Raw genomic sequence first — 21,986 nt, 5'->3', positions numbered from 1 at the left:
ATATCAGAAGAACTATGCTTTTCTTACGAATTTATAAACATGGAAGTTGAAAATTAACTGTAACGGAGGGCATGAGGGGTTTGTGTAATTTTATTTTCTATATTGTCTTTTCTTCCTTGTTTTCACCAAATTTGCCTCAGAATTATTATCCTTTTTTTTGTGAAAAAGAAAAAAATTCAGCTTTGTCATGCCATGTCATATGTTTCAGTGTTGACATCCTGGCATGGTTACTCTCTAGAGCAGGAAGAATAGGGAGGGACTGGCAAGGTGTTTTCAACTAAACGTTGAATTTTTTCCCCTACATTCAACGGCAAAGCAAAAATAGATTTAACAAAAGGCCACTCTCTCTCTATCCCACTTTCAGATATATTGAATCTGGATGAATGCCTTCTGCTGCACTTTCAAATTACTTGGATGCTTATACCCTTTTATTAATATCTACTCACTCCAGCAGTAAAAAAGGTGATTAACAAAGGATTCTACATAGCAAGTGCTTGCATGTGCATATGCATCAAAGGTGCCTGGAATTCATATTGAGTGCTGATCCATTGAGGGAGAAGTCTCACTGGTACCTAGCTAATTTTATGAGCATGTATGCATTTAATAGTATTCAAAGGTGAAGTTAATCTGCTGCTTGAAATGAACTGCAATTGTAAGAAATGGCGGAAGGTTTTTGTGTGTGGTTTCTTTTTTTTTTACCAATAGTTGCTCAATGCCTTATGTCAATTGTCTTTCTTTCTTTTTTTTTTTTTAGGATTATCAAACCTTAAAAGTACTCTGAGAACACATTCATCATTTTGTCAGGCTTGACCAATGAATTCTATAAAAACCCAAGGATATTTTGAAAGGCCCCTGTCTGAATTTCAGTCAAGGAATGCGTCTTAATAGAAAACATGTGGTACATCGTTACCTGCGACTAACATTTTGGTCTTTCATTATGTGGTGAAAATCTGCTGGTGGAGAAAGGGAAGACTTCTTCTGTTAAGAACATATTCACGGGAGGAAAAGAGCTGGCGTCCCCTCATAATATGAAGCCCTTTGAGAAAAGCTGGTTGTTTCTACTGCTGCCTCTTCTGCTAAGAGTTGTCTGCTCCTCCTTTATTAGTGTCAACCTTGGGCTGAAGGTGATAAAGGGACAGTCTGTCTTCCTGTCAGAAGATGACCTCAAGTTTTCCATCCCCAGGGAGAAGGATGTCTGCAAAGTAGAAGTTGTGATTAATGAGCCAATAACTCAGCGGGTTGGGAAACTAACTCCAGAGGTATTTGGGCTCTGTTGTGCTGCTCTTAGTGTCCACATGCGTGCAGGCGTGGGGGCAACTAGGAAGAGCTGCTTTATTGAATATATATATATTTTTTTTTGGGTGTTGACTAAAAAGCATGAAACTGAATGGTCCTGAGATTCAGCCTTTTGCTGAAAGTAGCCAGCTGACAGAGAATGGCACCCCTGAAATCCAAAAGCTGAGCTCAGTAACACGAGTATGTAAAAGTGAGCTCCGTCAGGGTCTCCTTTCACAGGCAGACAATGGGTATTTCAAAACTTTCAGTTAGGAGGTCTCCCCCGGTGTCTCAGCTGCTTGTTTTTGTACCATGAGGGTAACCAGTGCCCCTCGGGTAATGCATAGACCGCTAGAGCATTTTGCATTTTAGTCACGCAGCCGCTACTCAGGGAGCAATTAAGAAAAAAAATCATCACATACAATAAGCACATTGTGTACACTGTTATTTGCTCTGCTCTGCAACAGCTAAATTGCTAGCAGATGGCAAGTACATTGGAAAAAAAAATGTTTTCTGTTAAAATTTCAAGCTTGTAGGAATAATGAAATGTATTCCACATATCACCGTTCTCATACTCATTTGCCTTACAAATCTTCCCACCTGAGTCACAGCAGGAAGGAGTTGGAAGTAATTGACATGAAGATGTAATGGTAGAGATAGAAGATGAATAGTTGTAATGAACCATAACCAAACAGTTTTTGTCTCTTTTAGAAAAGTTTTGTTAATTGCACTATGCAGCACGCAATTCTATGTGTTTGTATATTGTTTTGAACAATGTCTTGGAGGTTTCTCGTGGTCTCTGTGAAGGCGGATGCAGGAGCACAGTCTCCCGTAGATTTTTCAAAGCTTCTGGCTTGGTCATCATCATCGTTATTTTTGTAGACCACTGAGGAGTACTTCCGCTGAACCAGCACTTGGAAGGAGCAGAGGCACGCCAGGGAAAACAAGAGGTGATGAGCAGAGCCGTGTGCGATCTTCCCTGGAGACCAGCCCCAAGATGTGGAGTGCCTCTGCTGAGACTTCCCCAGGGCTTGCTCTCCGTCGGCACAGGGGCTCTGACTGTAGTCCCCCCTCTCCACTTCCCCAGTCGAGTTTGGCCCATGAGGAGAAAAAGAGAGACTTACATGTCTCATTGCTGGCAAACCTCTTCTGTAGGCAAGCTGGCTGGCTGAGGGCGTGACTTTGCTTTCAGTTTCTGCCTCAACCTCTACATGCAACAGGACCCAGGTATTTAGAAAAAGCCAAGGTCAGGGGCAGTTTTCCAAAGACCCCAGGAGATGTGTATTCACCATAACTTATCTTCCAAAATACGTAGGGTCCTTGCCTTTCCCCAGTCCCAACCACACCACCATTAAGTGCCTGTCCTTTCATGGCCCCCATGTGAGCCCAGGCAGCCGAGCTGGAGGGGTGAGCTCTGCTGGGCAGGTGTCCCTGGGATACGAGACTGAAGAGGGGCCGTGGATGCTCGTGGTGCCCGGGATGACACCTCCCCTGGAGGGCTCCTGGCCTGGGTGCCATCCTGCTTGGAAAGGTTCTTTCTCCTCCCCTCCACAGCCATGGGGAGGTTGGGATTGCCAGAGACACACCACCACGCAGGGTCCCCTCAGGAGACTGCCAGCGAGACAGGCAGTCTGGTTATCTCAAGTCATATTTTCTTGCTGGGAAAGAACAAGAACAGCATTTGTAAGTTGAGGGCTTCTGTTTTACATGACAAAATCCTGAGCCAGACACTGAAAAGTGCTACCTGAGCTTTCACAGTTCCTGAAAAGAGGGGCCAGAGCCCAGCCCTGCCGGTGCCACTCCTGCTCTTTCTACCAGGAAAATCTGCAGTGAGAAAATGTCTCTGGTCTGATCTGTTTTACTGCCATTAAAGTGAGTAATGTCCTAGGAATGTATGACAATTTAATTATAAATTGTAATTGAAAAGCAGTTGAAGTGGAAAAAAACAAAGCTCGACAGTAATTAGGAAAAGATTTAGATCTCCTTTGTCTTACCCAGCAAATTTATAGACAATTAGAGTTGCCTGTTCATATAAAAGGAAAACATATTAGGAAACATAAAACAGATGTTTCTTTTTGCAAAGCAGATTGTGCCTTATACATGTATGAAATGACTGACAGTGGTAACAGACCTTTGCGGAAAGGTCCTTCATTTTCCATCCCCTTGTTATCAATTAAGAGATGGAACTAATGATGTCTTAGAAAGAACAAAATGAATTATTTGATATGATAAACCATCTCCTCTGCTGTAGGCAGTCCCTTCTGATATGAACAGGGATGCGTCATCTGAGCAGTATCTGATAGTCAGGTGCAACCCAATCTGCGTGTCACCAAAAACCCCACTGATTTTGAAGTCTCTACACTGCTTTACATCAGTGAAAAACTGGTGTACTACATTAAACTACCTGAAGCTATAATATGAGTGGCTTTTGTATCGAATGAAGGGCTTTTTTCTTTAACATAACACACCACCTAACTACTTCTCTGATTTTTTTTTCTTTTTTGCACTTAGGGCTCTCTAATTAATTACCTGTCACTTTCCTTTATGTTAGCTTGTACTGAGAAAGAAAAGACATTAAGTAAGAAAAAGACATATTTGTTGTTTTTTAAATTCTGAAAAATAATGAAACACATATTTCTGTGACCTTTGAAAACAATACACAACAGAACAGCCACAACATAGTCAAAACTTTCATCACGTGAGAAGCAGTTTTGTTTTTCACAAACTGCTCTTGTCCTTCCTTTTTAAGCAGTCCCGATGAATGAAATCAATCATACTTTCCATAACAGGATATATTATGGAATATTCCAAGATTATTTTATCCAATAGGAACAGAATGGTAAATCCATGTAGATGTATTTGATAATCAACTAGCTGCTTACTTAAAAAAAAAAGAAAGATTTCGTACAATGTGCTTCTTGATGAAAGTTAAAAGCAGGCAATACATTTAAAAATCACTAGGAATATAGAACTGCCACACAGCTTGAGTGTCTGAGAATGACTTGAGTGGAAATGGACACTGCCAATAATAATGAAAGCTGATAAACTCTAATTGTTTTTCCATTATATAAAGATGAAAGTTCTAATTCTGTGTAATGGCTAGAAGGAAACAAAGGTCACTAGTTCTTCTATCCTTTAGTGTAAATCCACAAAGTGGTCATGATGCTCTTCAGCATTAACAACTAATTTAGGAATTAAAGCCCCACTTTATTTTTATATTGAAAGTCAGAACATCCAAAGACTTTCTCTATACACTGCATTTCCTGTCACCATTTCAGAACCTCACTAAAAGCCCCCTTCCATTTCACCATCCTCCAAAGTTGTTGGGGAGATGTAGGTAATTCAGGCAAGCCACTTAATTTTTATGATTCTTTTGGTATATTTTATACCAGAAATGACTGGTAGTGAGAAATAACCTCTTCTTTCTGCAAAAATATATCGTTTGTCAGTCAGCCTCATATATACATTAATCCTTAGTTATGGCCTTGTCAGGTCTATTAATGAATGCTGAACAGATTTTATTTTAGTCCATAGAAAAACTAATCGTGTGAATGCTGCCCATAAAAACTAAATCAAACCCACACTTAGTTTCACAGTAAGACACTTAGGAAACGCAATGATTAGCTTTTGCCTTCTTGCTGACAGGAATATGCCCTGACTTTCTGTAGATGTGAAACATGAGTTTCCTCCATCTACGTATTGGCTGTGTAGGGGTTCCCTGTTATCAGAAGGATAGCACAGACATGGTCTTATCAATGGTAGGAGCTTTCAACTCTTAAACTCTGTAAAGAAATATAGCTACATGGGAATTGTAGTTTTCCAGACTTGCAAATTGGCATATGTAGGGACAGGAAAATCATATGCCCCAGAAGCCAAATCCCTGCACCAAAGAAGGGGTATGTCAGAACTCTCCAAAGCAATCTTTTTTCCATTTGGGTCAGGCATTTTTCCTCATTGCCTTACTTTCACAAGAGAACAAACCATTAAACAAAACAGCCAGAAACAAGTGTCTGGCTTAGAAGGTTAAACTGTGGCCAGCCAGCTTTGCAAATTTGCCCTGCATCAGGTATGTCATAAGAATTCGTTTCTTTTGAATTAGCTGGTGGACATGATATAGAAATCTTGCTTTTACTTTTATGTTGCAGGATTACACTGACATTGGGGCTGGGTGTTGGTATGGCACAGAGGTGACATCTGATCTGGTAAAAGGGTACTGGTACAAAGTTCAAAGAACATGTAACAAACCTGAGCTAGCAAAGTTTCCAGCAGAGAGGTTTCACAGGATCATACTTTTGTAGTCCAATGGTAGTGGCCATAAAGCTGGATTTACTATATAATCAAGCTACTGCCATGAGCAACTTTAAAAGCGAATAAATCTAACATTATACTGCAGGAACCGCTGGCTTGTCAGATCCACTGCAGTGGTCCCACTGAATGCAATGGCATCCATAAGTCCGCAGGTTGCGGCGGTAGAGAAGTGCGTGCTCAAACTGTTTGTGGTGCGGGAGGAGGGACTTGGCAGCCGAAAACAATCACATTTATATGCCTGTTCCCTTTCAAATTGTAGAGTGCCAGCAGCCTGACATTAAAGTGGCTGCTGTGGCTCTCACTGGGAGACCACAGAATGGATGAATACCTATTCATAGAAATAAACTACAGATTAAAAATTTCCCGAGTCTGATGCATTCCTGACAGCTGGAGAGAAGTGGAACAGAAGCCTGAAGTTAACATCCTTGAGAGCGTTGTACTAGCCTTTTCTTTCTCCTTCCTAGGTTTTTGACTGTTGCTTCCTTCCGAATGAAGTCAAATATACCCACAACGGCTGTCCCATTTTAGATGAAGACGTGGTCATGCTTAGGCTGTACAGGTAAGCAGCAGCAGGACATGGCACTTCATTGTTACCAGGAGCACAGCTGCCCTCCGGAAGAGCAAGCAGTCCATTTTTCACGGTAAAAGCATGTTCTCCTGTACATGTTGTAACTACTTAGATCCAGTGGCAGCATCATTAGTCAACAAGTGACTATCTGTGTACAGAAACATTTGTCACAATGTATTTCAGATACGCTCAATAGTACTAGTAAATATTATCTATTGCTTGTTTGTTACAGATTTTTCTTTTTATTACTCAATATGATGCTTTCAGAGCACAGTATTTTCTGTGCTGTCCTGCTGTCCTGTTCCCTTGCACACACTCAGCGAGTAATCCCTTCCTTTGCACAAACACCCTTCCTACAAGTATGAGGAGGTGGGCAGCAGTGTCTGGCACCTCGTGGTCTCTGGCGATCTGGGGTTTGAGGGCACATGAGAGAAAGGGGTTTGAGTAATTCAGTTTAGAAGGTGAGGCCAACACTAACCTCACAGAGCGACAGAAGATGGGATGAAGCATGATTAATTTCCTTCTATCACCTGCAGGTTTACAGAAACTGAAACGTTTGTAGAAACGTTCACCCTCCGTGTGCAGTTACTTGAGCCAGACTGTAACATCATCAAAATGCGCTCCCGTGCCCTGGAGGTCCCTGAGCACTATGGGCTGTCCAGGGCGATTGACAAGAATGTCCTCGCTTTTGACTATGACAGGAAGATAAATCTGGATTGCACCATTTCCATTGCCTCTTCGGAAACCCACCTGCCTGCTTATGGCCAGCTTATCACCGGGGAAGTGCAGCGAGAGCAGCTTCGTGGAGATCAGCCACAGAGCTTCTTCCCTGGCCCTAGTATGATGTGCTTCAGTTATTTGTATGCACTGGTTCAAAGATACCCAGCAGATTAAGTCTGCAGCAGTGGGTTGTTTCAGATGTGCTGGGTAAGAGTGGGTCATGTGAAGTTTAATGAACTGCCTGAGTTATCATGGAAACTGAAAGAGACGTGAAGTTTGTGTGGGGCACAACGCAGATCACAGGTCTGGGTCAGTAATCCCCCAGTTTGAGCCTGTTTTTGGCTCCTAAACATGCAGGCCAATGTGATGGCTTTGGGAGTGCCAAGACTTGGTAGAAACAGCACAGGGAGTTGCTGGCAGCAGTACCTACGCAAGAGACCACAGGATGCTGGAGTTGGAAGATGTCAGCTGAAAACAAAATCCTGTAGGAAAAGTTAAGTCAGGAAAGGAGTCCTAATTCTCGTCACACTGGCTTTTTATCACAGTTAGTTTAGCTGTATAGACAGGCTTCCCATGTCGGTTTCTGCTCCGGTAACTGACTCGTGATCACTTCTTTTGGGTTGCAGAGCACAGCCTGGGCCAGCAGTGCAGAAACGGGAGCTGTGTGCTGAGGCTGGGAGTCATTCCCAACACAAAAATGAGCTGTGAAGAATTTCTGAGGATGGGGATTCGGTATCAGCACCTTGACCCTCCCTCGCCTGACACCGACTACATTCCTCTGAGGTTGGATCTCACAGACAGCAGAAGCAAAACTCTGCACAAGGTAGAATTTTACACAACTGTACAATGTCTGATTGTCTTCCTGATTTTCAAAAAAAACTTAAATTGATCCTTGTCACATTTGAAGAGAGGTAGTGATCCTGGAAGTTTGTTCAGTTGTTAGAGCATTGCTGGCTGGGCAAATGAAGCACACGGTCTGCATGCCTCTATGCTTAGACCATTATGGCTATAGAGAAGCACCTCTGGTTGCTTACTGGCAGACATAAGTAGTTTAGACTGAGAGCAAAATAAATTCTGTCATGATTCCACATTTTTTATAGAGCATGAGTTGCACTGACTTCAATGTATATAGTAATTAATAAGAGCTGTGTGAACATATTCAGTTAATAATGGCTTGTGCATGTTTCTGTCAGGTGAAGTTATTCATTAAACTCGCATCAAATTAAGAAAGTTGTTTCAGCCCAAAATTAAGAACACAAATAAGACTAGTGAACCTGGAAGACCTTTTCATGAGGTCTGAATATTTACTTTAGTCATTTTCCATTAAAATGTTTCCATTTTGCTTTTCAAAATAACCATTGCTTTAACATGTACCCCAATTAGATGCACGAAGCTAATGGAAATTGAATTTATTTTGTTTGCTTCACTTTGTCCTTTCAGTTGTCTCATTTCTTCCTGTTGTAGACTGAGTACGCGTGGCTCCCTGTTCAGATTAAAGGCGCTATTCCCAACCAAATACCCAAAGCTGCCCCGGTGGCTAAGTTCACCCTGGAAGTAGATCAGTTCATTTTAACCCCCATTACAACCACAACTGTTGATGCTGAAGACGATGAAACTCCGAAGTCCCTGCTTGTATTCAACATTACCAAGCCACCTCCACGAGGCTTCATCACTCATCTGTCTGACCACACAAAACCTGTTGGCTCCTTCACGTGGAAGGATCTCAGTGATATGCTCATTGCTTATCAGCCTCCAAATAACAGCTACACAGAGAGGAGGAATTATGAGGTAACAGTGTTATCTATGACCATTTGCTGGGTTTCATCTCCTTAAGATTCAGTAAGCTATATATAAATGCATTCATTTTTAATGGATATTTTTCAGGGGGAAAAAAAGTTTCTGTAACTATATGCAATGCAGGGGCAGAGGTAAAAACTTTTGCCACTTTCTCCTATGACTCATCAGCTTAATTGTCTAGCACAAATCAGATATTTGTTGCTCACTACATAAGAATTTCTTCGCACTGAAAGATTTTTTTTCCCCCTCTGACTGAGAATATCTAAACAGGATTTTTTGGTTCTTTTATTTTTTTTAAAATTATTTTTATTTTTATGAGGGGAACAGAGGAATAACACTACTCGTAGACCCACACAAGAGCCTTTGGAGGGATCAGTAGTGCCTTTTCCACATAGGTTTTACCCCCCTGTGACAGTACTGATCCCGGTGACCTGTGGACAGGTGACATACCTAAAGCCATGAATGACAGAGCAGCTAAATGTCAGGATTGCCATCAGATCTTGCAGCCTGCCTACTGAGGCAATGGTGGTGTAGGAATAACAAAAAGGGACTCCCAACAGTTCCTTCTGGGAGAAGTAAAAGCATGTCACTAACACAGAGAACGTGATGCAGATGATGAGAGCAGGCTGGTATCTGCAGGCTCTGGAGTAAGTGAGCAAATAAAACAGTGTCAATCTATAAGGCCAAGGCTGCAGGAATATGGGAGTATGTTTCATGAGAGCAAATAGAACACCACTTCTATCTTTTCCGTCTTGGTTGTTTGCAACGTTTCTCCCTTCAGATCTGCCACAGACTGCTGGTGGTGAATGTCTCCTATTTTAGGTACAGTGTTACTTTATTTTTTCAGTAACCAGTACTGCTAGGTATTTTATGTAATTCAGTAGTCTGCCAGCACGCTGAGAAATAAGCAATAGCCTTAAAAAAGAAAATACAAGAGGAAGAGAAGTGAGGTAAAGCACTATATAATATGCTGCTGATAGTTATAAAATAACGATAACTGATATTAAATATCTGATAAGATAGTTAGCAATAACCCAAACAAAACAAAATGGTAGGTAGTAAAGTAATGAAACCGAAGAGACAGAAAATGAGAGCAAGGTAAGCTGAGGAAAGGGTGGACTGGAAAGCAGAGGAACATGACACAGACAAGGCTTGTCTTTTCTTAACGTTGGCTGTCACAGGAACCTCCTTTCTTTTTGTTTCCTGAGTATGAGAATCAGTCACCCTACCAAACCGCCTGCTCCTTAAATGCCTCTTCTCTGGTTTGTTTTCAGCACTGTTTGATCATAGGTTCAAGAATCTGACAGTTCAAGAGTTTCACAATTCAAGAGTTTCACAATTCAAGAGTTTGAAATTTTCTTTTTTTTTTCTGTGCAAATCTATATCTTTTCTTTCATAATTATTTTTGTTCTACATAGGTTATAAGAGAGGGAAGTGCCCCTTCCCCCTCTTATTATTACTATAAAAAAAGCCCTAAGTTAATTGCTGAGTTAATTGTACCCCAAGCAACAGTGAAAATGCTTATCTTTCCTTAATTTCCACACATCACAAACTAACTTTCCCAGCATTGACTGTGACAAGCATAGAAGGCAGATGCTTAATTTAGTGCAGAACCTCAAAGGCTCTTTTTAGAAGCTAAATCATGTTTTCATTTGTCAACATATTAGATCTCTCAGGTAAGAAAATGCTATATGTGTTTTGAGGTACAGCTGGTTTTCAGGCTCTTTTTTTTCAGTAAACACTTTGTCTGTTTTCACAACAGGTGGAGTTTGAGGTTCATGACTTCTACTTTGAAAGGAGTTTACCGATTACTGTGCATCTTTCTATCAGAACAACAGATACAAATGCTCCTCGAGTTTCATGGAACACGGGTGAGACCTCTTTTCCTCAGTTTTTTTTTGCCAAAGAATTTATAATGCTTTGACACAGACATTTGACAAAGCTCTAAAATTCAGATTTACACCCAGCGTTTAGTGATCATTAAACCGAGGGATGGTAAATCTATTTTTTCCCTTTATCCATTTTGGGGGGAACATGTTACAACAACTTGAAAAAATCTTAAGTTTTAACTGTAATGAAAAATAAAGAAAAAAAGGGGTTACAGGAAAATCGGGATTTCTGTGTATAGCATTTTCTTCAAGAATGAATGGCACATAAAAGAACATAAATAGTAAAGGCAAATACGTAATGGAATGAGTGTTAGGGTAGTGTGAGGAAAAGACCGAGGCTTGTTGGTGTTGTTTAAAGTGGAAGTCTGCAGAAATGAACAACTAGAAAACGGGAGCATTACACACCACTAGCCATTGGAAGTCTGGAAACCTTACAGGGTTACGGCTAGTTCAGAAAGATTTGTAATGCCTGCACTGAAGAGGGGACAGGTTCCCCCCTGTAGAGTGCAACATACTTTGATATTTAATCATCAAAACGCAAAGGTATAAGGTCAAACAACTCTTGAAGGTAAAGCCAGAGAAAGAGCAGTTTCCTCACAGGAGAAAAGGGAAGGAACTGAGAAGCTTAGGCCTCATGTCTCCCAGAGAATCATAGAACAATTAGAGTTGGAAAGGACCTGAAAGACTGTCTAGTTCCACCCCTCTGCCATGGGCAGGGACACCTCCCACTAGACCAGGCTGCTCAAAGCCCTGTCAAGCCTGGCCTTGAACACTTCCAGGGATGGGGCATCCACATAAGAAGTCCCACCTGAATTGACTGTCTGAGTAAATAGAAGAAATACCATCCTCTGTCATGAAGATCAGTATATATTTTTAAATGCAGACTCACTAAGGAAGCTGAGTCACTTCAGACACTGGGTTAATGTCTGAGTTGTGATTAATGGGGTGAAATCCTCTTGGTGGCCGGTCACCAGTGGTGTCCCTCGGGGCTCAGTTTTGGGGCCAGTTTTGTTTAATATCTTTATCAATGATCTGGATGAGGGGATTGAGTGCACCCTCAGTAAGTTTGTAGACGACACCAAACTAGGTGGGAGTGTTGATCTGCTTGAGGGTAGGAAGGCTCTACACAGGGACCTGGACAGGCTGGATCGATGGGCCAAGGCCAACTGTATCAGGTTTAGTAAGGCCAAGTGCCGGGTCCTGCATTTCGGTCACAACAACCCCAAGCAACGCTACAGGCTTGGGGAAGAGTGGCTGGAAAGCTGCCCGGCAGAAAAGGACCTGGGGGTGCTGGTGGACGGCCAGCTTAACATGAGCCAGCAGTGTGCCCAGGTGGCCAAGAAGGCCAACAGCATTCTGGCTTGTCTCAGGAACAGCGTGGCCAGCAGGAGCAGGGAAGTGATGGTGCCTCTGTACTCGGCACTGGTGAGGCCTCACCTCGAGTACTGTGTTCAGTTCTGGGCCCCTCTGTGCAAGAGGGACATTGAAGTGCTGGAGCGTGTCCAGAGGAGAGCTACCAGGCTGGGGAGGGGTCTGGAGACCAGGTCATATGAGGAGAGGCTGAGGGAGCTGGGCATGTTTAGCTTGGAGAAGAGGAGGCTGAGGGGAGACCTCATTGCCCTCTACAACTACCTGAAAGGAGGTTGGAGAGAGGTGGGTGTTGGCCTCTTCTCCCAGGTGAATAATGACAGGGCCAGAGGAAATGGTCTGAAGTTGCGGCAGGGGAGGTTTAGATAAGATATTAGGAAGAATTACTTTACTGAAAGAGTGGTCAGGCACTGGAACAGCCTGCCCAGGGAGGTGGTTGAGTCATCATCCCTGGAGGTATTTAAGAAACATGTAGATGTGGCACTTCAGGGCATGCTCTACTGGCAGAGATTGTAGGGGGGGGGTGCTGTGTATGTATGGTTGGACTCAGTGATCTCAAAGGTCCTTTCCAACCTTGAAGATTCTATGAGTCTATGATTGTGAGATTGCAAGTTCACCACTCTAGATTGTACAAACTTCCAGAAATGTGCTTGTCTAGTCTATCAGATCACTGGGAACCAGAGTACATTATTTCTCTGAAAAAAATTCCTTAAAGACAGTTGAGTAAGGCAAGTATGTCAGCATAAAAGCTGATATCAAGCATTTAAGCTGGCCTTGAAAGCTCTGTCACAGGTAGGTATGTAGATGGAATTCAACGTGCTTTTTTTTCCTCACTGCAAAAACCTTTAGAAGGGTTAGATGCTGACAGCCTTTAATGTCGCAGATGCTTTGGTGAAATAATGCTCTGCTCTTTGCAGGCCTCAACCTCCTGGAAGGGCAATCCCGACCAATCACATGGCAACACTTCCAAATTGTAGACAACGATGACATCCAAAATGTTCGCTTGGTCACAGTAGACGGCTTACAGCATGGGCGGCTCACAGTAAGAGGTAAATCATTTCAACCTGAGGGCCTGGAAACGTATTCTCCAGTGATAACTAGTTATGATAACGTGACAGTCATTATAGACAGACAGTAAGACGCTGATAGAGTCTGTCATATGTCACTCCTTGCTGAGGGCTGACAGCATAAGAGACAGATTTACGAGGGAAGCATAGAATCACAGAATCGTTTTGGTTGGAAGAGACCTTTAAGGTCATCAGGTCCAACAGTTAACCTAGCACTGCCAAATTACCAGTAAACTGTGTCCCTCAGCACTACATCTACATGTCTTTTATATACCTCCAGGGATGGTGACTCAGCAGCTTCCCCGGGCACCGTGTTCCAATGCTTGATAACTCCTTTGGTGAAGAAATTTTTCCAAATATCCAATCTAAACCTCCCCTGGTGCAACTTGAGGCCATGTCCTTTTGTCCTATCGCCTGTTACTTGGGAGAAGAACAGACCCTCCACCTCTCTACAACCTCCCTTTCAGGTAGTTGTAGGGAGGGATAAGGTCTCCCCTCAGCCTCCTTTTGTCCAGGCTGAACAACCCCAGTTCCCTCACCTGCTCCTCATAAGACTTGTGCTCTGGACCCTTCACCAGCTTCGTTGCCCTTCTCTGAACAGTCTCCTGTATCTCAATGTCTTTCCTGTAGCGAGGGGCTCAAAACTGAATGAAAGCGCAGAACGAAATACCTGGATGCACAGTGAGAGATTTAAAAAATCACAGGCTCATAAAGTCGATTGCGCAGCTTAGACACTTTTAGAAATAGTGTATTTATGCTGTCCAGATCCTTAAATGGGAGGTACTTGACATTTTGCCTGCACACCACTTGCTCTGTGTTGCTCAAAGGAAAAAAGACAACCCGGGGCATGAGAATGCATCTCCTGGAAGTTTCCCCACCGCAGCGATGGAAACTGGCACAGAGGCGAGCTCTGCTCCCTCTGCTGACCGGCTTCCCCTGCTACAACCGGTGACTAAAGCAAGAGTATTGAAAAATTCGGTATCTAAACTTTTACCTTCTTAACGTACATTTACATCCCAGAGCTGAAATTTTAAAGATATCGGATATGCTTTCATTGAGCAGGCACGACCTAGGCAAAATGCAGTCACTATATTTTCACTTCTTAAATTTTTGTTTGATGATGTTAAGGAATGCTGAGTGATTTTGATTTGTTGGCAAATACAGGCAATGTTTGGATATTTACTGGCAGCTTTAAGGTTTATTTCAAAAAGTGGCAATTAAGTTAGACTTCTGATTCATTAGCCTTCTGTGCTGTAAATGTTACTAATTTTGCTTTGCAATCTCATGAGTCAGCACAGGTGCTGCTCTCTTTGGGAAAATTATTAGGTGAAAAAGACTCTCTGCTGTTGGCAGGGTGGAAAGATGCTGTCACTATCAATGCTGGATTTTTTGACAGTTAAATATATTTATGTAAAACGCATAGCCTGGAGACAAAAAGCAAGTATTTAAAGAAAAGGGGAAGGTGGTATTTGAAACTTTGTGGAAAGAGAAACTATTCAGAAGTATGTTTCATCTCAGGAAACCGCTGCCAAGGAGTTCAGTGCCTGCACGATCATCCTCCTGTAATGCTAGGAACAGAAACTCATCGGTGTGAGTGGTGTTAAGACGGGCTCAGACCCAGAGATGGTGTTACGGGGCGGCTCCCTGTGCAGCCAGGCAGGGAGCGGGCTGCTGGCCATAGGTAGAGCAGCAGCGCGCCTGTGCCTGCAGAGCCCAGACCCCCATCTCCTGGTGGCAGTCCCATCCCCGCACGCAGCCCACTGGGGTTTCTCAGCTTCCCATGGGTGGTTATTTTTTCTCCAGTGACCATGCCTGATTCTCTTTTATGTGTCTGCATAGGCACACGCAAAGGAAACCATAACCACAATTTTTTTGCAATTGCCTTTTTTGTCTAGCAAGCACCAACTGATGTTCAAACTTTAAAGGAAAGCTTGGGTTTAGCCCTCCAGCTGCACCATAACCCTAGTGCTGCTGGCAAACGGTCCAAGCCACTGCCCACTGAACCAGTGGAGGGTTTCCCGTTAACTGCAGGGAACGATGAATCAACCCAATGTTTTGAATGTTCTTTTGTCGGGTTTGGTAATGCCAGTCCTAGAGCTAAAGGAAAGCCTTGAAAGAAAGAAGTATGTATGGTGGTGTTCCCTGCCTTCTGTCACGTTTAGCAGGTTGGTGTTTGGTGGTGAGGCAGTTATTTCTCGATCCTAAATTTTGCCTATGTTTCTCTTCGAGTAAGGAGCAAAGGGAGCGGGAGTACACCTGCAGCTGTGGGTGTCTCTGCTGATGTTCCACAGCATGGAGGGGAAAATATTTTCCTTGGAAGCCCCGGGGAGATCATCTCTTCCAGTACCAGCCTGCAGTTCTCGAAACCTTCAACCTGCCTGAATATTTGTGTGTGCATAACATGGCTAGTGAAGCAAAGGTGTGAAATGGTCTGATTACAGACAGTAACCTCCATATGCAGGAAAAATATGACCCACAAATGTTACTGCAACAAAACGCTGAGCTGTAATAATAAAGCGTATTCACTTTGATGCTTAAAATACATTAAAATGTTCTGATAAGAAAGCAGAGTTTGAAATTAAAGTGGAAAGAGTCGCAATTAAAAATCTTTAATATCTCCAATTATCTTTAGCGCAGTGGACATTTGGAGGATTTTCTCTGCTACCACAGCTGCAAATTCTGCATTCTTATTTACTATTCCAATTTCTACAAACTTGTTCCCAGTAGATGAAGTTATGTTTGATTTTTCTAGTTAGAAATGCATTCTCATTCTCTCTCCCTTAATAACATTCATATTGGTGGAAGGATTCTCTTCTGGGCTGAACAGCACGTTTTTGATGCACTTTCTTCCACTGTTTTGACAGGAGGGAAGGGATTCATGTTCGCAGTCTCTGACATTCAGGCTGGAGTTGTTCGCTACCATCATGATGACAGTGATTCTACTAAGGACTTTGTGGTATTTAGGATTTTTGATGGCCACCACAGTATTCGCCATAAGTTTCCAATCAATATCCTCCCTAAAGATGACAGCCCTCCATTTCTTATCAGCAATGTGGTCATTGAAGTTCATGAGGGACAGACGATCCTGATTGAGGGCTCCATGCTTCATGCTTCTGACATGGATTCCAGTGATGACTACATACTATTCAATATTACCAAGCCACCACAGGCTGGAGAAATCATGAAGAAACCAGGACCAAACCTGATAGGTAATGAAATACATCCACAATAGCCCTCTGTTCTTTGTCCTCCCTTTTTTAACAACATTAGAAGTTACAATTAGACAATTTATTTTGGCTCAGGACAAATCACGGCAAATTTGGACTTCTTTCATGATAGTATAATTAATTAATGTTGGGCTCTGCATCAGGATAACTATACTTGTGAACACAATTTATCCCACTTTATTTATTTAAAATTCTGAGTCTGTTTCCCTACTGTACTTTTCTCCTCCAGAAAAGTTGGGCTAGTCAGGAGTTATTTTATCTGCAAGGATCTCTAAAGAGTTCAAACTAGTAGATGACAATAATGATGCTAAAAGAGAAAAAAAGTTCTCTCTTCATTTTACTGAATTCAGAAATCCCCATGCTAGACTGCAGAGGCTGCTAGTCCAGCAAATTCTCTTTTGTCCTCTGAACAGGGCTTTAGGCCCGTTTGCCGTGTTGCTTCATTTTTTGGAATGACCTTTAAGTGACATTGAGAAGTCGTCAGTGATCTTCAGGGAACATGGAAGACAATGAGATAAAGTTTCAAAGGGCTTGCCCTCGTTAGGGTGAGGAACAGGACATTATTGTTCACCACTTACTTGCACCGCTAATGGATAGTTTTTATGAATTACTAAAATTGTGCACTCTTAAATAGAAGATATTTTCTTCAATTCAACAGGATATACTGTCAGCAGTTTTCTTCAGAGGGATCTATTTAATGGAATAATTTATTACCATCATTTGGGAGGAGAAGTATTTGAAGATTCCCTTGAGTTTGTGCTGTGCGATAGCCATGACCCCCCCAATCTCTCAGAGCCACAGGTATGAAACTGAAGCAGCTTTGTCAGAGTCCTGTGGTTTTCCTTCGAATGGATGATGATTTTACAACTTCTGACAGACTTTCAAATCAAATTGGGATAGATCTTTTCTGCTTGCCATTACCACGGTCATCACCACAAATAATGTTCTTCAGAGCTAGCTCTTGTTCTTGCTTTCCATGTGGTAATTCTCTCTGCCTGGCTGCAGAGAGGCAAGTCCACTGCGAATACTATTTCCTGCACTGTAAAATTAAATGTTGAAAGCAGATTAGATTTGGAGACGGTACAAACAAACTAAACAGCCCTACTAAAGTCAGCTGAGAAGAGACCTTTTATTTCACCCAGGAGTCCAACATACTGAATTTAATGCTGCTTTAAATTTAAAGGGAAACCACTAAGATTCACAGGCGTTGCATTTAACTGTTTTATATCTCCATTACTCTTGTATTCATGATATGTCATGACAGCCACATCCTATACCTCATATTTCAGTGATCCGGGCACTTCTGTGTGTGCGTGTTTCTCTTGTTGAGAGGAATGGCTGCTGATTTTACTGTCTTCCTAATTTCAGGTGATGATGGTGCACATTATCCCTGTGGATGATCAGCTACCCAGGGAAGCCCCAGGAGTGACCCGTCATCTGGTTGTTAAGGAGACTGAGATTGCTCACCTAACTAAGAAACATCTCCACTTCATCGATGTGGAAGAGGAAGACAGGGAACTCACGTACACCATAACCACTTCCCCATTTTTCTCTTGCATGCATGGGTAGGTGTGACCTGTCGTACCGTCCACGTGGGATGGGGCAATGACCCGTGTACAAGGAGCAGCCTTGGCGGCGGCAGCATGCTCATGTCTCAGATTCATCATCTGTTGCTCAAAGTGCAGGTGACACTAGCTGGGTGCAGCTCTCCCATTTATGATAAGGGTGAGCTAGAGCTGAAAGCAGCAGAATGATACACAGAGTGATAAAAAAATAATGCATAGTTCAGCAAGAAGTAAGAAGGAGGAAAGCACCTGTAATCTTTTCTTTCCGTTTCTTGGACTTGCATTTTACACTGGCCTGTGGGATCCCGTGCAGCCTTGAGCACAAGTCACAGCGCCTCTCCTCACTGATGGAGTTGGGCTGACCTGAGCCCGCCCCAGGCTCAGAAGATGAGGTGCTACAGCTTTTTCTAGGCTATGTATTATTACCATGGCACTGTGAAATGGCTCCTGGTCCTGGACCAGAAACCTGTGGAGCAGAATGCAGGCAGAACAGGTTTTGGGGGCAATAGGAGTATGGGATGAAGGGGTGTAGTAGGAGTTTACATGTCAATGATGCTGTTTCACCGTTTGGTAAATTCATGGCAGCATCAGCAACAGTTTGCTAAATATAAAAGTTTAAAATCCAGCCATTGTATGGTTTAAGATGAAGATCAACACTTTCAATTCTAACCTCAAGCAACCGAGGATCAGTATGCAGCAGGGGGAGAAGGATGTTTAGGCTGTTCCCTTATTCAGTCAAATAGCCACATGGTTATCCAGTTTGCCGGTTACTGCTGTGGGAAAGCTGGCTTCTTGATGGAGACTGGTTCATTTCAGAAGTTTAGAAGATGCACAAAACCCAGAAATAATTCTTTTTCTACGTAAAGATGTGTAAGTACGCAGGTGTGTAAGTAATAAGAATGTGATGGACTAGACTTGCAGGTGGCGTAAATGGTATCTGGGGTGTGCAGAGACACAATTGTAGGAAACCCAGAGCTGTCTTACAAGGTACGTAATGATTTTTCGTGGCCATCCTGAAAAACATTTATTGTGATCAAATTTTTAGATGAACAGCAAGGACAGAAGAAAGAAAAATGTTTTTTCTTTCAATGCAGTTGGGAGCGGGAAGTTAATTTGAAATGCATGACTGAGCTATTTGACTGTTGTTTTTCCTGTTCTTCAGTATTGCTAACCAGGATGTGACATACATATTTTTGTACAGCCATTCAGATGCTGGGAAGTTATTTATGGTCGACACCATCCCCAAGCTGGTCAAGGATCCCGCTGCTCTTGCACTGCGGTCATTTACTCAGGTTTGTTGTTACCTGATATCATAACCAGTTCTGCACAATTTTTAAAAGTTACAAGGGAACAGCTTCCTTTTGACAGGAAAAGAGGTGAAAAATGAGGAGCAGTTCTACCATGAGCTCTGCTTAAGAAGCTCAAAACCTTGCTAATTCAATTCTAGCTTTTGAAGCAAATTTGCATCATGCTTCTGTTCTGTAATGTGTAAACACAGCTCTCCTTCTGAAACCAGCAGGGGCTGCAGTTGCTTAGGGTAGGCTCAATTTATCTCCAGTATGATGTTAAGAGGAAGGAAAAAATACAAAAATGTGGAAATGAGGCCGTGACAGTTTTCTTGCTTTTTTTTGGTGTCTCCACCGATTGACTTGGTACAGGCTGGAACAGGCCTTTTTCAGGATTTTGTTTTTCAGTTTTCATGCTTCTATAGTTTGATGGATATCTTACGAATATTAGTAAAGTGCCCCGTTTTATATCCTGCTGTATGGTTAAGGTTTCATTGCAGTACCATAATGAGACCTCTGAGCCTACAAATCTTTAATCATGTGCCTAATGTGGGTGTCTGGGTTCAAGATTTTGGTGGTTATTTTAGTCTCTTCCACTGGCCTGCCCTCACCTGGGGGGACAGGGTATTCAGTTTATTCATTCTGTTGAGGGCAAATTCAGCTGCTATGGGAGATGTTACATCAAAAGCTATGCTTTGGTGAATCGTTTATTTTAAAGTCACTGTTAGAAAAGGCCCTGGAACCAGAATTCTTAAAGGACTCCTTCAAGAAGGTAAGGCCATTGCCTGTGTTATCACTTATAAACCAAGTCTGTATTTTTTGCTACAGGTTTGAGTATTTGAACCTGTACTCACCTGATTTGGAGCTAAAGATGCACTTAATCAAGGTTAATGCCAGTAGCTAACGAGTACATGCAAAGTTTCTAGAATTAATTTTGATTGTTTGAATAATGTCTAATCAGGGGATGAGAAAGGTCCCTAATGCCCTGAATCATGGCTACTCCCATTATCTCTTCGTACATGCACCCCTCTTCTCTTTTTGCAGCATGCTGTGAACTACATGAAAGTTGCCTACATGCCGCCACTGCAGGACATCGGGTCTGAACCTCAGCAAGTCCAGTTTATTTTTTCCGTCAGCAATCAGCATGGTGGCACTTTGTATGGGATCTGCTTCAATATTACAGTTCTTCCTGTGGACAATCAAGCCCCAGAGGTAAGGTGGTGGTGAGGGCGAGAGGGAAGGACTTGGAAGTGGCTTTGGGTAAAAACACAAATGCAGAGATGTCTTGATCTGACTGAAATAAAAAATAAATCTTTCATGGGATGAGGGTTTCAGCGTCTTGCACGCAGCCTGCATTGGAACTGAAGTGGAAGGCGAAGTCTGGTGTGCGTGCAAGGTGATTTTTTTGTGCTAAATAAGCTGAGGGCTACCTTCAGCGTCTGAGTGGCTGTACAAAGATAACGTATGTCACATCCTGGTTAACAAAACTGCATCCCTCCTCTTTGTGTTGCCTGTTGCCTCCGTGAACGGGATCAGGACTAGACTACATGTATTAGGGCCTACTATTTTCTGAGGTTTTCCTAACACAGGAGAAAAGAAAAATGCCTTTGGCATTTTGATTTTTAAGGTGTCACACGTCCTCATACCAGAGCAAATTGAAATTGCCCTGTTCAGTGTATGTTTGGAGGTGCAGTAGAAAAGAGAGTTCAGCATTTCTCCTCTGTGCAGGTTTTTACAAGCCATTTGAGAGTGGAAGAGGGTGGCCTGAGCCCTGTCACAGAGGGACACATTCTCATCTCTGATATGGACACGAAACGGGAGCATCTCCTCCTCCTCCTGCAGAGACAGCCTCAGCACGGGGCGGTGGAGCTGGATGGCATTCCCATGAATGAAGGCGAGAGGCTTTCCTGTGGGGACCTGCGTACCCTGGCCGTCAGGTTAGAAGAGTGGCTGCCTTCTCCTCTTGTGCTGGCTGGCTGAGTCTCTCAGTTGCATGAGTGAAAGCCCTGCGATGAAGTGGTGTGAGGCTCAGAGGCTACAGCCAGCCACGCTCACCACTGTGTGGCTCTGGCAGAGCTCCTCCAGGCCATGGTGGCCAGCTGAGCCTTGGGACCACAATGATCACTGTGGAAACCAAGCTGTTGTGTGGCCAGGAGGCGGGAGCTAGTGACCATGTCTGATGTAGATAGGTGTCTCTATTAAAGCACTGCCCCATGCACACGAGGAGGCATATTCTGTATTCAGCCATGCGGTTCCTGTGAAGAAGGCAATGGTTGCCAGCTTTTTTCTGTTAAGGAAGTTGTTTATTAAACCTGCTTAGTTTACAACAAAACTTTTATTGACACTGTTTAACCTGGAGATGAAAATTTTGCTGCTATATTTGTGGCAAGAACAAGACTTGACTTTCTGCATGCATGCAGAATTAGAGCTCCCTGACTCTGTTTAAATCTGTTTGTCAAAGAGGGCACCTGTCACAGCAAGGACATACATGTTTGGTAGATACCTGACAACCAGCCAGAACACAGATGACAAAGCTTCAGTGAAACCTTTTTTCCAGCTGATGTCTGGTTTATCTTGCGGGTTTTCTTCTTGTAGGAGACCCCACAAGCCCTCTGAAGACACTCTGATGCACAACCCACAGTCTTAGATAGACAGGGATCGCCTTTTTATATTGGGAGGGATCCTCCTTGTCTCTGGCGTGACCAGAAAGCACAACTTCTTTGTCTGCATGAAATCTGTGTAGCTCGCTTTTTTTTTTCTCCCTCCCCGCCCCCCCAGATATCGGCATGATGGATCTGAGACTCTCACTGATGATGTCCTCTTCGCAGCCACAGATGGCATCCACTTTGTAGAGTTCATCCTGCAGGTCAAGGTCAGTGTGTTGCATGTTTCTGAGAAAAACAGCATACGTAGAAG

At 42.9% G+C, this 21,986-nt stretch overlaps 1 protein-coding gene across 1 annotated transcript in view; it reads left to right on the top strand.

The window, feature by feature from the left end:
- The first annotated feature begins 533 nt into the window (after positions 1–533).
- Positions 534–21,986, top strand: part of FREM1 (FRAS1 related extracellular matrix 1) — a 64,424-nt gene continuing 42,971 nt past the window's right edge. Inside the window, 14 exon segments of the mRNA XM_074570551.1 lie at positions 534–1,259; positions 6,048–6,142; positions 6,688–6,989; positions 7,498–7,694; positions 8,336–8,659; positions 10,431–10,539; positions 12,843–12,974; positions 15,857–16,201; positions 16,878–17,020; positions 17,588–17,784; positions 18,986–19,076; positions 20,115–20,282; positions 20,799–21,007; positions 21,849–21,942. Coding sequence (XP_074426652.1) covers positions 1,029–1,259; positions 6,048–6,142; positions 6,688–6,989; positions 7,498–7,694; positions 8,336–8,659; positions 10,431–10,539; positions 12,843–12,974; positions 15,857–16,201; positions 16,878–17,020; positions 17,588–17,784; positions 18,986–19,076; positions 20,115–20,282; positions 20,799–21,007; positions 21,849–21,942 — 2,637 coding nt within the window. The 5' untranslated portion in view covers positions 534–1,028.

Source organism: Larus michahellis, chromosome Z (genome assembly GCF_964199755.1).
Source record: "Larus michahellis chromosome Z, bLarMic1.1, whole genome shotgun sequence".
NCBI classification, from domain to species: Eukaryota; Metazoa; Chordata; class Aves; order Charadriiformes; family Laridae; genus Larus; species Larus michahellis.
This window is presented reverse-complemented; position numbering and strand designations above follow the sequence as displayed.